Source organism: Xiphophorus couchianus, chromosome 2 (assembly GCF_001444195.1).
Source record: "Xiphophorus couchianus chromosome 2, X_couchianus-1.0, whole genome shotgun sequence".
In the NCBI taxonomy this organism is placed as follows: domain Eukaryota; kingdom Metazoa; phylum Chordata; class Actinopteri; order Cyprinodontiformes; family Poeciliidae; genus Xiphophorus; species Xiphophorus couchianus.
The window spans coordinates 13,271,166-13,288,502 of NC_040229.1; the positions used below are offsets into that span (position 1 = coordinate 13,271,166).

Here is a 17,337-nt window from a genome sequence, read left to right on the forward strand (position 1 = left end):
TAATACACATGGATACAGCAGTGAATACAGTCTATGAACATACTAGGATACAGCAGTCTAAACAAGTTTAAAAATTTTTTTCTTCTATTTCACTTTTCGCTAAGTAGTCAAACAACCAGTGTCTTCAGTAATAATTTTTTTCCTTCCATTTAACTTTCAGTAAATATTATTGGATACGACAATCTGAACAGCCAGCTCTGTAGCCTTTTCCCACAGTCTTTCAGAATAGAGCTACTCCTCACACTTTTAATGCAGTACACAGCCAGCTGGGTTTTCTTCTCTTTTTGGCAGAAAACATTTTCCTTTCAGTCAACTTTCCATTGATAGGCCATCTTTTGAACAGTGTATTTTACAATGAACATTCTTTCCTTCCACTTAACTTTCAGTAAAAGTATGCATTACTTCATGAATGGGAATAAACTCTTGAAATAATAATTCACTCTGTGTGTAAATGTATTGTAAGTTCTATTCTTTGAACTGAATTACTCAAATGAACGTTTCAATATCCAAACTTTTATTGAGATGTAGAGGTACATTACCATATTTATTAATAAATTCATGAAAATTCTAGAAGTGTCTGGGACTGAAAAGTAATTGTCATATGTTAATGTAGCTGGTGGTAGAAATCTTTAGGCTGATTTAATTTTTTATGTGAGCAGAAAAAAGGGCAGGCAAAGTGAGACAGACAAACAATCAGAGAAAAACAAAGCCCATTACAAGCGGTAAATTTTATTATGGGATAACAGCACATAAAGCACATCTAAAATCGATGTGTCCAATGCACTTTTAATAAAGGTAATATTAAAGGTACAGTTTCTAAGTACAATATAACAACATTCATATTAGAATGAAAAGTATTTAAAAGACAACATTAAATTTCTTATTCTTCTTTACAGATGTATTTACAAAATGAATCAAAATACTTATTTTCATATTTAAGAATCAGACAAGAAGGAGCAAAACTACATTTGTGAATTAGACTACCTGCTAAAGAGAGTTCAAAAGAGCTGGATAAAAAGGTTCATGATCAACTGTCGCCATTTAAGATCAGTAGCAAATGTGTGACTTAGAAATCTGTGTCAAACACAAACTAGTTTGGGCCTTTTCAATGTTTTTGTTTTTTTTAATTGCTTTGCAATGAAAAGAAGCATCGAGCCCCGCTCCACCCAACCTTCATGTGTAGAGTTAACCCAAACCAACTCAGCTCACAATGAACATAGAACATTAAAAGGAACCAGATGTGCTGTACGCTTGTTTTACAAACACTTACTAATACAGAATTTACAATGTATTAGCAAATCTTCTGTTTGCAGTGATGAAAAAAGATTACACCACAAGCAGAAAATGTAGAAATGTCAAATTATTACAAAAAAAAAAATCAAAGAAAAAAAGAAAATGTGCAAGGGATCATTTCAGGTAATAACTTATCTGCAAGATTGAATTGACCATTTGAGATCAATATAAAAACAAACTTCCAGGACCTTCTGAAATCAAGGTGAGAGGGATGACATCTATTCATAAAACCCTTTCAACATAATGCACCAAAACATATCAAAACACATGAAGAAAAAAAGAACATTTTTAAGCAAGTGAGGGTGAGATTTTCTCGTTATGTAAAAAATACATTGTCACATCAGTACACGTTTGGAAAATAAAAAAGGACAATCAAAACCATGTATGCATTTCGTTACACCGAGAGGCACTCAGTGTGATACTTTGCTTATTATTGCGAGCATTTTCTTAATGATTTTGCTACAGAGAAGAGGAAAAAAGTCGACTTTGTCATCAGTTGGCAAATCCTTTCTTGTCAGTTTTTTAAACACTTTATGTGAAGCAGTAATAATAATAATAAAAAAAATATATGTCACTGGTCTGACTACCCTTTCAGGGCCATGGAAACATACAGAAACCCGAGCACCACGATCCCACGTCAAGTAAGGGACGATGCAGACACACGAGGTAAAATAGTTAACTTCTTAAAGACCTGACGAGCTACAGCCTCAGTGAGTGGTTTTTCTTACAATAGGGAAAGAGAAAGGAAAAAAATACTGCTGTTTCAGTTTGAAAATCAGGATTTCTCCACAAAAATCCAGAAAAGCGACCTTAAATAGTTTTTAAAATGAGCAGATTCTAGTTTTGCTATAAGCCAGAAGGAAATAAGTGCAATATCCCAGAGCTAGCACACTGATACAGGTACTGTCTGGGTACTTCTTTTTCTCTTTTACCACTATCATTTTTATTATCATCATTATAATTCATTGAGTCCTAATATCAATAATACATTAATAGGCAATAAAATTATTGAACTAATAGGGTGGCCAGGCTTAGGAATCAATACTTGGTTCACAAAATTAACTTACCTAGCACCACACATTAGGGCAACACAAAATAAATGTCAGCACACCCCTATCTCTATCAAACTAATCCTAAAAGAGGGAAGCAAAGTAGAAACAGCTTCATCGTACAATATGATGCAATCGATAAACAGATAAATATTTTCACTGGGTAGGCCTTAGTAGCAGTATTTTCCTCTTACCTATACAGACAGAAGTTACAAAGCTACCTTTATACATGTGATCCATAAGAATAATAATATTAAATATGATGAATAAAAACAGCTAAGAATGAGGGAGAGAGTGAAAAAAGGAACACGTACAGTAATACAGGCCATGTCAAGTTCTACGTTCTCCACCTGGGAACCGAACCGGTCAAATATACAGATGAGACGTCCACAAAAATCGACACACAAAAAAAAGAAAAAGAAAAAAAGGATTGTGATAAATAAGAGGGTGTATTTACATGCAGATGCACAAAAGAATGAGAAATAATACACCAACATATATTATTGCTTGACATTCAATTATGGCTAAAGGTTGCGCCTTTTCTTTTTTCTTTTTTTTGCTTTTTAAACTATTGTCCTTAAACGTAATTTTAATCTTAAAATTCCTATCACCTGTGCTTTGGAAGATGAGTTTGATAAAAATGCAATGACAGATTAAAAATTCTGGGCTACAGCACATGCTGGCAGCTTTTAAGCGTGACATAACGCCAGCTTTCACAATCTGCGGCCACAGAGGTCTCCAAACTCCGGCATTTTGTTAAAAATGGATTTTTTCCCCAATATGAGCCGACCTGACCAATACAGCAGGAAAAGCATGTTTTTGGAAATCTGGTACTGCTCTTTGTTACCCCCGCAGAATTGTTGCATATTGCTGAATTGCTGAAGGCGTTATGTTATGCTTCTTTTTTTTTTATATATAAAATAAAAACAAAAACAAAAAAAAACTTATACTTAATATGGATGGATCCAGCTCAGCATTTCCAAACCTTTGTCCTTTATTTAAATTCTTTAAAATTAAAACCAAAATGTCCTTATTCACATAACCCTGTTCCTCTGTAATTATTAAAGCCTTGTCTGGGTTTTTTATTTTTATTTTAGTCACACACCGTCAGAACAAAACACATACACACACACACACATACAGAGACTATTGCTTTTTACAAACAGACAACATAGCAGAGACAGAAGGAACAACACATTTTTACTGTATACTACACAGAGACTAAATAGTACACATAAACTTGGGGGCGAGGAGAAAAAGAGCAAAAAGGAACAGTGGCGGTTCTTGCATTCATGGTGTCCTGGGCCATTGACTCTCTCTGGTGCCCACAACCCCACCAATTAAAATGCAAGAACTTAACTGAGACTCTGGGATGGGATACAATACAGTGCATTTACATTTATATCTAGTGGTTGTGCGACCCCTTTGTAATGCCACCCTGGGCAACTGCTTATATGACCAATATCAAAAACCGCCACTGAAACAGACATAATATTTTAGTCGTAGTTCATAGTTGTACCAAAGTAATAGTGTGTTTGATGACTGTTTTCTTTTCTCCTATCACAACCACACAAGCACATCTCAAGAGGAAAAAGAAACTGAAGGGATTATTATTACTTCTTGGTACAAAGTGTAAACATACTGGATGGATAGAATTAATAAAAAAGGCAGAGAACTGCAATGTAGAGACCCGTAATTTCAACACAAGGCATATTGCTCATAATATTTTATAGAATGCATCACAGAGCCACTAAGCAGGCTCACCTTTTTGCGCTTTGAGAGTGGCAGACCTTAGCTGTGTGAGAGAAAAATACTTGGTAGTTATGCAACTAGAAAATGTGTTGAAAACAAATCATTTCAAAGGAAAGCAGCCAAATCACCTTTAAAAAAAAATTAAAAACATATCCCATAGTAGGAACTGCAAAGTTCAGTGTGCTACGATAAAAACCTGGCCAATCGAGGTACGCCTCAGGCCTTCCCACTCCACCTCCCTGAGCATTCACACCGCATCCTTTCTATGTGCTGTTCTTATCGGGGGCCACAGACATCTTTCACAAACCTGGATTGTCTAGCAGTGCTCCAGACTGGGGGCGGGAGGGGTTGTTTTGCTCGGAGACTGAGGTTAACTAGTCATATAGAGGGCTTGTGCATAATATCCAAAGAGAATTGAAACATAAGAACAGGTACAGCAGATCTACTACAACCCAAACACAACCGATTCAGTATTGCATAAGAATATTTTGGTTTTTCTAACAAAGAGGGTAATCATTTGTAAAGACCCTGATGACACCATCTGAAATCAACATTTTTTTTTCTTTTCTGATAGAAAAATGTTTTGTGCTGAAAAACTGTAGATTGCAAAAGTGAAAAGATCATTGTTTTGATTTCTTGGCTGAAAGCTCCATACAGTTAAAACCAAATATTTACATACTACTTATAAAAAGACATTTTGTCTCTCATTGTCTGACCAGACTCTATTTTAGGTGAATTAGGTTAGAATTACTAAAAGTATTTATGTTTGTTCAATGTCAGGATAATGAAAGAGAAGTTAAAGAAAAATCTTTAAAGACATTTTCCTAATATTTGGTTTGAAGATGTAAAACCTAGGTAATTTTCCCTTCCTTTTATAAACATTTAACAATAGAATTTTGGCCCACTCCTCCTGACAGAACTGGAGTAACTGGGTGAGGTTGGCTGGCAGTCTTGTTCACACAAAATCTTTTTATCTTCATAGTCCTGAGATCAGAACTTTGTGATGTCAACCTCAAAACGTTGACCGTTATCCTTGAGCCACTTCGCAACTAATTAGGTGGCACACTTAAGTCATTGTCCATTTGAAAGACTGATGTCTTGAGATGTTTTAATATTTCCACATAAAGGGAGACTATTTTTTTAAAGTGCAGCTGTCCTGCCTGCACCAATACAACATGATGTTGGCACTACTGTACTTTCCAGTTGGGATGAGGTTCTGAGACATTTAAGCTTCCCTTCTTTTCTCAAAATAAAAGACAGGTCGTCATGGCTAAAAACTTGATTTCTAATTTAATTAAACCACTGGATGTCTCTCTCATTATTCTGGTCCTTAGGAAAACAAAAACGGGCAATTGCAAATAATTTCAAAACAGGCAGTTTAGTTTGATATAACGACAGATAATGAGAAAAACATGGTTGTATCTTTTTAACAGAGTGTAAATATACATCTGGTTTCAACTGTATCTTGAAATGTGAACTCAGTGATCAATTTTTAAATTCTAATTTTATCCGCCTCTTATGGAAACATCCCTGAAACAAACAAACAATATTCACTCAACTAAACATGATGAATACAAACAAAAGTCCTCTCAAACAGAAAGGCGAAGAAACAAACAAACAAACAAAAAAAAACTATTCTTCCCTGAGGAGTGACAGCACAAGGCATTAACGTCTTGTGCAAATTGCACGGCAGAGGAATGATAGTGTACAAACAGAAAACTAGAGAAACAAAACTTGATCCTGTTTTACAGTCAGTGACAAATGTGTTAACACGCTTTGCTGGGTTTTCTAAAGGGATATTTTTCCTTTTCTTTTAAGATATTTAAGGAGTTGCTACCAAGATTGCTGGAATGTCTTCAGAATCCATTCTACATTTTAAGCAAGTAGACTGGAAAGTGGAAGCAACAACTACAGTTTGGCACATCCAGGGTATTTTTTTAACTTTTTTTTTTTTTTTTTACATTTTTTTATCACCACACTGACAAGAAAGACACACTCAACAAAAACAGAAGCACAACAACAAAGCGTTCTGAAAATAGCACTTGTCCTACCGTTTTTCTGTTTTGTTTGTTTTTTTAAAATATACTTCCCTTTCCTAATTGTACAAACAACAGCGAGTCTTAATTATTGCAGGGATACAGTTAAGTGCTACCTGACATCTTTTTTTGTCCTCTCCCTCTTTCATGGGTTTGTTAAAACCAAAACGAGTTACAAAAATAGAAGCTTTACGACCAGACAAGGCTTTGAATATTCACTTTCTCTTAGCTGTTTTCTTCTGTGTTCTGTTAAGGTGCTGCCAAGCTGAGGCGATGGTAAGAAGGCAAAAAGTCACTCATTTTATATATGAAAAACAAAACTTTTGACTGAGCTTCATACCCCTTGAACTCTGTTTTTGTCTTATTTTTGTCAGGTTATAGTAAAAAACGTCACTTTGTTTTATTAGCATTTTATGTGGTAGACCATTAATGTTGCAGTGAACCCTTAAAACCTTTATACAAAGAATAATCTGAATGCTTTTGCATCGGATTCCTTTCCTCTAATACAATGCATATTCCAAGTGATAAAATGCTCCAGTCAAAGTACAGACCTATTCCAACTGAGATTTGAGGTGAGGGATGAGGAAGCTGAACACCACACTTTTTAGTCTTTGTTTAGAAACTTGCATCACTTTCCTCACTCTTCACAATTATTTGAATTTTGTGTTGGTTTACCACATAAAATAGATTCACAATTGCATCAGAGGATTGTTACATGATAAAATGTTGTCTAAAGTAAGTTCAAGGGGTACGAATTATTTTTGCAATGCACTGCAGGCGTGCTTTTAGGGTAGTAAGTGCACCTCTGCTATGTTTGCTTGTTTTATTTTTACCTTCCACTAGGTGGAACAGTTGGATTATAATCTCAATGTGTTTTCTCCACTTTGACCACATTGCAAAAAATATATAGAAATTTATGTTAGTTTTAGCTTGTTAAACAACATCTGTGCAGTCTGTCAAATTAGAATTTATCTGCAAACTTCTGTAGCCCAAAAGGTTTCAGAATTTAATAGCATTCACAGGCGATAACTAATATTCAGAACACATTATTTAGGTGAGAATACACTTGTACTTGCTGCATAAAAAAAAATAAAGGAGTGTCTTTAGCTTGCCTCCTAATCCATGCCTCATTGATTGGTGTCCAGCAGCAGCATTGGCCAGCCTAACAGAACCAACCCCCTCCGAACACTTCCAGGTCAAATAACCATTTGTAGCTCCCAAAAGTAACCTCTGTGTTCATGATTCAGCTTGTACTTCTTGTGCACATGCAACACATCACTAGGTAAATATACAAGTCTTAAATTAAACAAAGGTGTAAATAAAAGTGCCTTATCAATTCAACAATTAAGAATGGTCTAACTACTAATATCATACATGTTATTTAAAATAGATTCTATAAACATTATTTTTTTTCTGTATAGTAAGTACTTATGACCATATACCCTGTAGTACATTATAAAACAGGTGGAATGGAGCCTTTTCATTGCGTCGGTGCCCCGGGCTTCTTCAGGGCACCTGTCCAGAGAAGGATTAATAGCAGATGGCCTTACATGATTTTCACTATGCAACAATGGTGGATGGAGTCCTTGACAGCTAAAATCATTGCGTTTTTATAAGAATTACCAGAATTCTAGGTTTCTTTCTTTTTTTTTTTCCTTTTTAAACGATTGTCCTTAAAGAGGCGCCGATTGCATCACCATGCCGACGGAAACCTCCCAGAAAGTTGCTGTGAGTTTTCATTTCGAGCGCTGCTTCTTAAACAAAAACAAAAAGGAGGAAAAATGGCTGAACTTGACCAGAGTGTGCACATTTCTTACACAACTTAATTATGGAAATTAGACATTACAAAGATTTGATTGAGAAAATACTAAAACTTGTTTAAGGAGTGCAAATCTGGAAAATAATACTGATGTGGTCATCTTTTAAGTGTTTATACTTTTTCTCCCACATCATGATAAAAGCAAAGAACACTGTTAATTTTTTTTTTCTTCAAAATAGTGCATAGGAAGGCCAAGTTCAGCCAAACAGAAATCATTTGTTACTATCTCCTCTTCATGTCCCACTAGGGTTCTGTTGTGTCTTCCTTTGAGACTTAAATTCAACATAGTAAACCTTGACAATCAGCTCCCCAATGCCCTCCCCCCCCCTCCACTGCAAAAAAACAAAAGACAAACAAAAAAAAAAACAAGAGGAAAACAAGTTGAACAGCGTGCCATCTGTCCGCTCCGGTTTTGTGCAGGGCACCAGTAAAGTGTCTCAGATTCCTCCTCCATGTCCCCCCCAGCTCCCCTCCCCCTCAAACAGTGGGCACACCGACACCTGGAGGGGGGAGGGGGTCGTGCCCGTTACCCATCGACGGGCATGGACTGCTCAAAGTCTGATCCGAACAGCTCCTTATATAAGGGGGGGAAGTGGGCACGCACAATGTCTGGGTATATTGCTTTGAAAGCCGTGAGCTTCTCTGTATGCCTACTGCACAGCGCTCGCAGTGTCGACACTTTGCATATCAACTGTGGGGAGAGAGAGAGGAGACAGGCTGTTTAGATTCACGACGAGGCAAGGACATGGAGCATTTGTAGTGAAGAGAAAAAAAAAAGACGAAAACAGTCCTCCCTACAGTGTTTTCTGTCCCACACGGGGCAAAAACACTTGTAAATATTGAGACTGTGTGACACTTTAAATTAGGAAGAAAATGTGGTTGACAAATTTTCACTTTTCTCAGGGAAAAAAAAGGAACTTTATGTTTAGTTTGGACACTAAATTGTAAAAATATTTTACTTCTCAGGATGTATGGCGTGATGTGTTGCGACTGACCTTTGTAAGAATGCCATCCTCTCTGTGGTTCTTCTGCAGAACATGTTGAAGGGCCAGTTGGATCTTCTGCTGGAGTTTTTCCACTTTCACCTTCTCCTGAAGCCAGGATCGGTCTGGTGGAATACATTTCACTGCTTCATTTATTAGCAAACTTTTTTGCATGCAAGCTAGCAAATACATCTTGCATTTGTTTTAAATTTTAATTGACAATTACAAATCTGAAAAGTGTGGTGTGTAGTTGATCTAACCCAGTAGGATTTTTACTTTCTTGAACTACTTTTTGCTGCAATATGCTGCTCTAAGTGTTGTGAATTATGTCTTTACCAGCTTTGATTAATTTTGCTCTGTGCAAAATTGCTCAAGTTGCTTTAGACTGAATGAAGAGCATTTCAATAGCATTTTTCTAAGACCTGCCACAGATTCCCAACTGAATTTGGTTTCAGTACTGTTCTAACACATGAGCCTGCTTTGATTAACTAGGTGACTTTTTCTATATTGTTTTAATTCTTTAAAAACTTTTTCTGTGAACTTGATGCTGCTGTCACACCTAAAATTTCCCTTACAATAAAGGCTCTTTCTATTCTATTTTACTCTGAAGGATCACACTTGACTTTATTTAATGGTATCAGAGTAAGAGGGGCTGAATACGTATGCATGTGACTATCTTAGTTTAGTTTTCTTTTAAAATGAATACTTTGCATTGGGCTATCACATAATATCCCAATAAAATGCACATTAAAATATAATCAAGTGAAATAAGGTTCAAGAGGTATGACTACTTTTGCAAGGTATATTGTTATGGTGAGCAGGTGAGTGTGGCTGCTCCCTCCCCTCTCCCCCCTGTTTGTTGCTGTGACTGACACCTACCAGCAGACATCAACACAAAAGCAGAGAACAGGGCGATCTCATCCTCAGACAGGTGCATAGAACACAAGTTTTTCCCAAACTCGAAGACGGAGCTGATCAAGTCGTCACAGCCTGCCACAGCAAAGGACATGGAGAGAGAGAGGGAGAGAGAGAAAAAGAGAAAGAGAGAGGGAGAAGGGGTTTAGGATGGGGAAGACCAAAGAACAACATTCACTCTTGATCTTTATTGGGAGAGAGGCACACAGGGAGAGGAGAGGAAGGGGAGAGGATAAAAAAGAGCAGCGTGCTGACAGCACATGGGAGCGTCTTAAGCAGAACAGGCAATGCTTTCACTGAGTTTTGCCTCCCAGACGAGTCACTTTTGGCAGTTGGGCGGTGTTATGCAAGCTAAAATGAGGTCACTATTGAGGCTTTTAGTTAAATCAATTATTAGGGACGTACAGAGATAGGCACATGCCACCGCTGCTCTGAAAGCCCATCACTCTCCCGCCCTCCGCTGCCGTCCCCTGATATCTGTTAGAGGGACTTTTACTAATGCATAAACAGAGGGATAAACAAACACAAAGAAACAGGAATGTGCATCCTTAAAATCACTGTGGGATGCATTTACATTTTTTCTGTCAAGAAGCTACCTTGAAACAAGAAAATCCATGCTGGAATATCACAGTAAAATATGACAGTCAAACATGACTGCTATTTGCTTTTTTTTTGCCTGAGATGTTTTATGTCAGACTACCGGCAATAGTTTTGATAGCACTCTCCCCACAGACGCCCCGTCTAGCTTTATTTATTTCAGAGTTACACGAGCCATATGCAGCGGCGCCAAGGTAACATCTCTGTTGTACCATAAATAACCGCTGAAGAGACAGAAATGCCAGGTGAGGAAGGGATAAGGAGCTCAGTGTTTGCTTCCAGGCCTTCAGCATTGAGAAAAGAACAGCAGCCAACTCTAATTTTGGCTGTTACACCAAGGAGAGGAAGAAGACACTGTAAAGATAAACTATATACACAAACACAGCAAGCAAACACCCACGTCTGCTGGGGTGTACACCCACTCCACTTACCTAATGACTTGAACACATCAGGTCCGGCATATTTTCCATCGAAATAGACTGTGTTGTTTTGCGAGTCAAAGGCACGGCACATTCTGACAAACACAACTTCCAGAGAGCCTGCAGAGATAGACAGCAACAAGATGCTGAAGATTTTCTTTTTTCCCCCGTAACATCAGGCAGAGGTGCAAAACACATGATTATGCTTTGTGCTAATCTTCCGAAATATAAGAAAACAACCGCTTTGGAATGCGCCCGCTGGCAGATGAGAATAAAAACTGCCTCCGCAGATGAAAACATCATCGATAGAAGGCTATTCTATCCAGAGTCAAATTTGACAAAAATAGGTAGTGACACCACTCTTTGGTTCAGATGCTTTTTTAAGCTGAAAAGCTATTTATTAAATGGTGCGATTTGTACAACTTGATGGGAGAGAGCACAGAGGAAAGAAGTACAGAACTGTACTTCTTATTGACATAGCTGAAAAAAAATTGTAAAAAGCCTTGAGTAAATGCATCTTGTATTGCTGCAACAGCCTTGCACACTGAAAATTTCAGAAAATACATCTTAGTACATTTACACAGAGGGAAAAGCAAAAATAAAAATCACTGATGCTACACATCTCAATATCTATAGTAGCTCCTTCAAAATAAATGTAACCAAAACATTTTTATAATTTGCAGAATGTCTAGGGTTTTTTCTTGAATAATCCTCAAATTCGTGTTTTCTTGGGGTAGCATGGAAACAGAGGCTAAGAATAGTGGCCTGCTTTTCTTAGCAACTGTTCAAAATGGGAAATATTAAAGAACACAACATTCTGGAAAGACTGATGTGTGTTTATATTCATAAATCAGAAAGTACCGTCAAGAAAATAGCTAGCTGCCTAAATGTACCTACAGCTACACTTAAGGAAATAATGAAAAACTTTATAACTAGAACGCAGACAACAAATCTGGAGGAGCACCCAAGTTTTTAAAAATCTACAGAAAATATTCACCAGAAACAATAACTATCCTACTCCATGGCTATTTCAGTTCAGAAAACTTAATCCTGTGAGGTAAGCTTGAGAAAAGAGAGCATAAGAGAGGACTCTGGAGGATGTAGGGAGACCAAGCAAAGAGAAATGGATTTCTCTCGGTTTGCTCCAACTTTGTGAGAAAGTTGGAGCAGTGCTGTCCTGTCAGCAGAAGGAGATTAAGAGAAATTTATTTTAAGGCTTTTTACACTTTTTTCCAGGGGTTCGAATAAGTGTGGATGGCACTATGCATCTGCATAAATACAGGGGACTTTATCAGAGCAGCTCGAAGAGACACCTTACATTTCTGGGAAAAAAGCAGGGTAAAAAAATCAGCAGCTAGTCTAATGGGTTTGATCAGAATTCTGGAACGGATGACTTATCTAACGCAGCGTTCTCCTCTGCTATGTATGCAGCGAACAGGGCAAAAACAGAAAGAGGCAGAGGCAGGCTGGGGTGGGGCCTCCTGTCTGTGACATTGTATGTGCGTGTGAAGAAGAAGAGCTTTGTGCAGTCAGGTCAGCTACACCCCCGTGACAACGGCAGAGAGGGGCTGGCGGAGGTGAGCCGAGGTGAGTTTGACGGCAGCAGGCCATGTTGACAGGCTGTCATACCTGCTTTCAGCAGCACTATCTGATCGTTCTGACACAGCTCCATGAAGCCGTCGATGCGCTTGGCAAACTCCACCACATACTGAATGGCCTCTGTTATTTTGATAGCACACAGCTGCCACATGACTTCCCGGGGCTGAGGAACAAGATAGGACAGAGAATGGGTTATCTGCTGTAAAACAATGGTTTTGATAATGACTGCAGCTGCTACAGAAAAGTGCAACACCGAGCCGGATGCCTTACCTTGCTCTGGTAGCTCTCCACCTCTTCCTGAAGGAAAGCCTGCCAGGTCATCTGCTGCAGCTCCTCTCTCAGGTACTGACATGTCTCCATGTGTGACTTTGAGATGTTCTGGGCGAGGTGCTCTGGAAGACAATCAGCATCATCATCATCATCATCATCATCATCATGACCAACCCAGACGAATTCAGCTAAGATCTGGGTGTTATACACAGACCTATGTGAAAGTGAAGACCTCACTGCTCACTGATGAGATATGCCACAGGAATAGAAGATTTATTTACTGAGCTCTAACGAAGAACGAAGGATAGGAAGGGGGTGAATACACGTGGGCTTTTTTTTAGAGGGGAGGGGGAGAAAGCTTGTTGACATTTCTTTATACTGCCTGCAGGAAGCTCATAGCTTAAGGTTGAGGTGAAGCCAATCTAGTTATGACACAAATGCATGGAAAAGGGAGGGGGAGGGGCGCCACGTTACTCACTGAAACAAAGGTCACATTTTTTTTTCTCAGAGAAATATTGAGTATAAGAATTTAAATGGTTTTGAAAACACATCTGTTAAAAGGAGTTCCTAAGCACAAGGGAGCCTAAAAAAATGATTTCCCCAGACGCCTGCCCTGCTGGATCCCGATTGGCCCTAATTAATGGAAACTAATTACAAAAAAAAGAGGCTCTTTTAATGAGTGTTGGAGATGAGTCTCCAACCTCCTGCTATTTTAAGCAACCTTTGTGTCGTTTGCCCCACGGTTGAGTTGTTCTACCCCCCTCCTTCATTTCACTGTCTCTCCTTTAACCTCTTCCTTCTTTTCCCTGCTCCTTACCTAGTTCAGCCATGGAAACAGTGGGGGAGGTCTCGCCGTTGGTGAAGGAGCAGTAGGGAAAAAAGCCAGAGCCGGGGGCAAAGTCGCAGATGGGCTCCGGCTTGATGCCGTTGATGTCTAAGCCCGACTGGTCAGGGGACGGCTGGATGTCTAGGTAGAAGCTGCTGACCGCCGAGTCGGGCTTGCTGCCATCAGGAGTGTGGCCGTCCATGTAGCCACTGAGGTCATCGTGTAGCTCCGTTAGGCCGTTGGCTGAGAGGCCGTAGCTAGGTGTGAGCGGCTCTGCCTCTCCGGGCTGCTGTTGGTGGTCTCGCTGCTGCTGCTGCAGCCGGTGCTTCTGGACCTCAGCATACAGGCTGTCTCGCTGCTTCTTTGACATGCGGCCAAACTTCACCGCTTGGTGCAAAGAGGACAAAACAAGTATGAAAATCAAGTGAAAGTGGAATAAAATGTTAGACTAAAATAAACCACACAAACAAAATTTAATTTGAGTAGAATTTTAAACATATATCCTTTGGAAAATGTGTACTGATAGGCATTTATGAATCATTAAATAAGATTAATTTTCTAACTCTACACATATAGTTTGTTTTGGAAACTAAATCTAGAAAGCTTTAAATATGCTCTAAAAATATCTTGGCCAGAGATCAGAATCAGACCACTTTTCTTTGACCAGCAGGTCAAATAGAAAAAATAAAATGTTTTAATCTTGATGCATCAGAACTAATGTTCAATAAAATACTGACATAAAACTATAAGTAAATCTCTATAGTTCAGGACAACTGGCTGATGTAATGGGGCACACTCTGTAAGTCAGGAGGTCACAATGTGGATGTGTGTGGGTTTATGTCTACACTATGTAGGTATCTATGCAAATAAATATATGCAGCGGGACAGGGAGGAAAGTAAGCATAAAGGCTTGCATATGTTCAGAGTCACCTTCTTTCAGTCAAAACATATATACACCTGTGTAAGTGTGTCTGCATGAGAGATGAACTGTACAAACAGTACTCACTTACTTCTGTGTTCTTTTATATACATGACGATATATGTGAATGTACATGGGGCAGGGTCTGTGAGTGTACAAGTGCATTCAAGATTTTCACTTCAAATCCGTGAAATCGTGCTTTAGTGAAAAACATATCACACATCTGCTGTGTTCAAGCAGAGCCTCCTCAGCTCAGTCTAGTCTGGACCTGCCTGACAAAGAAAGACACAAATGTGTCTTGGGGCTCCCAACTGGGGCTCCCAATTTTGCATCCCAGCTACAGCAGCAATAACAACACCCTCTAACAACTTCCTGTTTTATGAAAACAGGTTTCTATTACCACAACAACTCTCCCACCACCGGCACATAATGGACATGATCAGATATGTTCCCACAGGCTCAAATCAAATCAATGATTTCTCTATGGACAGCTGGACAGCTAATGGTACTGCCTTGCAGTGTTTATAAACACTGCTCTCCACGCTTATTGATATCCCAAATAATGATGTGTCAAATCATTAAAATACACACTGAAAATCAAGAAAAAACACGGATCTTACATCTGTGCAAGTACATTTAGTCAGAGAGTATGTATATATATATATATATATATATATATATATTATAATTACTGGTGCCAATATTCTCTGTGTGCCTGATTGGTTCTAAAAAAAAAAAATTAAATATATAAATTTTATTTATGCTTCACTTTTTCAAGGTGATCAGGAGGAATATGTAACTTTCCGTTTACATAAGGTATATATACGAGGTGGCACAGAGGTTCATATTTATTAGAAAGAAGAATGAAAAGAGAACAGACCATTCAAGAAAGTCAGATGTAGAGTATATTGATCTCAATATGTCATCACATAGTTACTCACCTAAACCTTCCTCTATCTAAAATCAGGGAAACAGTTCTACATCTTCAAATAAATATAACTGCAACGAGTTAGGATTATAAAGCCGTAAAAAAACTCTCATGGACAAGTCCATCAGAGAAGAGCCTCTTGAGGTTACAAAGATAAAATAAAAGCCTTAAAAACATATAGATTATACTAGAATTATAGTTTAGAAAACGACCCATTTGTAATTCACAACATCTGCCCCAACTTTGTCATGAAGTTTTACAGAACAGATTTTACACAAACAGGTGCCTGAATGTGAGCTCTTCACCTCTCGGTATCTTTGCCCGTTGCACCCACCTGTCGATTCCCCTCCCGTAAAACAACTCACCATCTCGTGACATTCCCACTGCCAGGCACTTCTGCAGCCTGCAGTGCTGGCAGCGGTTGCGGCTGGTGCGGTCGATCAAGCAGTTTTTCTGACGGGGGCAGGAGTACGCTGCATTGCTCTGCTGACTCCTCCTGAAGAAGCCCTGCACGGGGAGAGGGGCACGGAAAATACGCCTTAGGTTTGCTGAACAGGCCTCCGCGGCCGCAAACACTCATTCTGGCACCTCAGAAGGGGGATCATTTTTATGTCTTCATTGTGCTCTAGCGCTGACAAGATTTATTGCAGTCTGGCGGGGATGTACTGTACTCCCAGTGGTGATATTTTCATTTTACTGCTTGCAAATTGAAATGCAACAAAAACTACTGCGGTGGTATTTTCCTGACTTCTTTGCTGGCATTTAAAGAGCGCTGTATATCCACCAGCGTGTACAACACGAGGGCGGCATGTTTTGGGTAGCGCATGATAACAACGCCTGGCATTTCTCTTCAGTGGCGTTATTAGTGTTGATTAATGCAGCACAGGCATGTGCAAGGCTAAAGGATTGCAAACGCACACCAACTGGATTCCTCATCCTTTGACTTAATGAATTGATTCCAGCACATCATTAACATGCCCCACTCTACTGCTCCACACACATATGTCTTAATTAGCTGCTCATTGGCTGTTTAATTACAAGAAAACAGCTGACAGCTGCCAACTTGCTTTATAATGGAAGCCATTATGGAAACAGAGTAAAACTGCCAGTGACAAGTAGCACTCCTTAATAATGCAATGATTTATGGTCCAAACTTTTGTACTCGCACGTACTATTAAAGGCCTTTCTGCCTGTGGACTAATTAGCAATCATTAAAGATAGATTTCAGCAGTTTATTCTTTAGCGTTTTATCCTTTCCAGGATCTCTGTGTGTGTGTGAGTGAGAGGGAGAGAAGGGTGCTGGGAAGAAGAGCTGAAAGGAGCCTCTTTTTGTCCCCCCCCCCAATCACACACATGCACGCACACACACCGGAGCAAACAGCAAAAGGTGGAGGCTGGCTGAGGAATGCTAATGATGTGCTTGGTGACGAGCACGAGGGGGGACAGGAATACACTCTGCACAAATTTTCCTTCGCCGTGAATGGCTGGTGTATTTGAAACAGTACAAAAGGTGGCTTCAATGGGGAGAAACACGCTGTAGCAAACAGCCAACAATCTGCTATAATTCAAAGCACTCTCCTTTTGATCATCCTATTTCAAGAAGAGCAGCAGAAGCGAAAAAAGAAAAGAAAAAAAAAACAGCAAAAAAAGACATGTCCCTGGGAGGGAAAAGGCAGAGGAAAGCAGAGGAATGACTATGTCCTACTAATTGTGCCTTTCTGTGATGTCCTCAGTGGTGCTTGACCACTTTAATGATCATGCTCTGTGTGTTTACACACACCACGATCCCTCTCCAAAACGTTGTAAAACTTCAGCAACATTTTAAGATGTTTTTTTTTTCTTCCAGACAAGCAACTTTCTTTACCTCCTCAGTGTTTCCTCCCTGTCTTTCCCCTCCCTCTTTCACATGCTTACAACCCATCACACTAACAG

General features: G+C 39.1%; 1 protein-coding gene across 3 annotated transcripts in view; it reads right to left on the minus strand.

Moving 5' to 3' along the window:
• Positions 1-709: 709 nt before the first annotated feature.
• Positions 710-17,337, minus strand: part of roraa (RAR-related orphan receptor A, paralog a) — a 211,532-nt gene continuing 194,904 nt past the window's right edge. For 2 of the 3 annotated variants that reach the window (XM_028039635.1, XM_028039653.1), the window contains 8 exons: positions 15,771-15,912; positions 13,550-13,945; positions 12,733-12,854; positions 12,493-12,625; positions 10,876-10,983; positions 9,812-9,922; positions 8,945-9,075; positions 710-8,640 (listed from right to left, as the gene is read on the minus strand). In XM_028039635.1, the coding sequence (XP_027895436.1) occupies positions 8,476-8,640; positions 8,945-9,075; positions 9,812-9,922; positions 10,876-10,983; positions 12,493-12,625; positions 12,733-12,854; positions 13,550-13,945; positions 15,771-15,912 (1,308 nt within the window). In that variant the 3' untranslated portion in view covers positions 710-8,475. The remainder of the gene's footprint in view (positions 8,641-8,944; positions 9,076-9,811; positions 9,923-10,875; positions 10,984-12,492; positions 12,626-12,732; positions 12,855-13,549; positions 13,946-15,770; positions 15,913-17,337) is intronic. The other variant, XM_028039645.1, reaches the window with a different exon arrangement.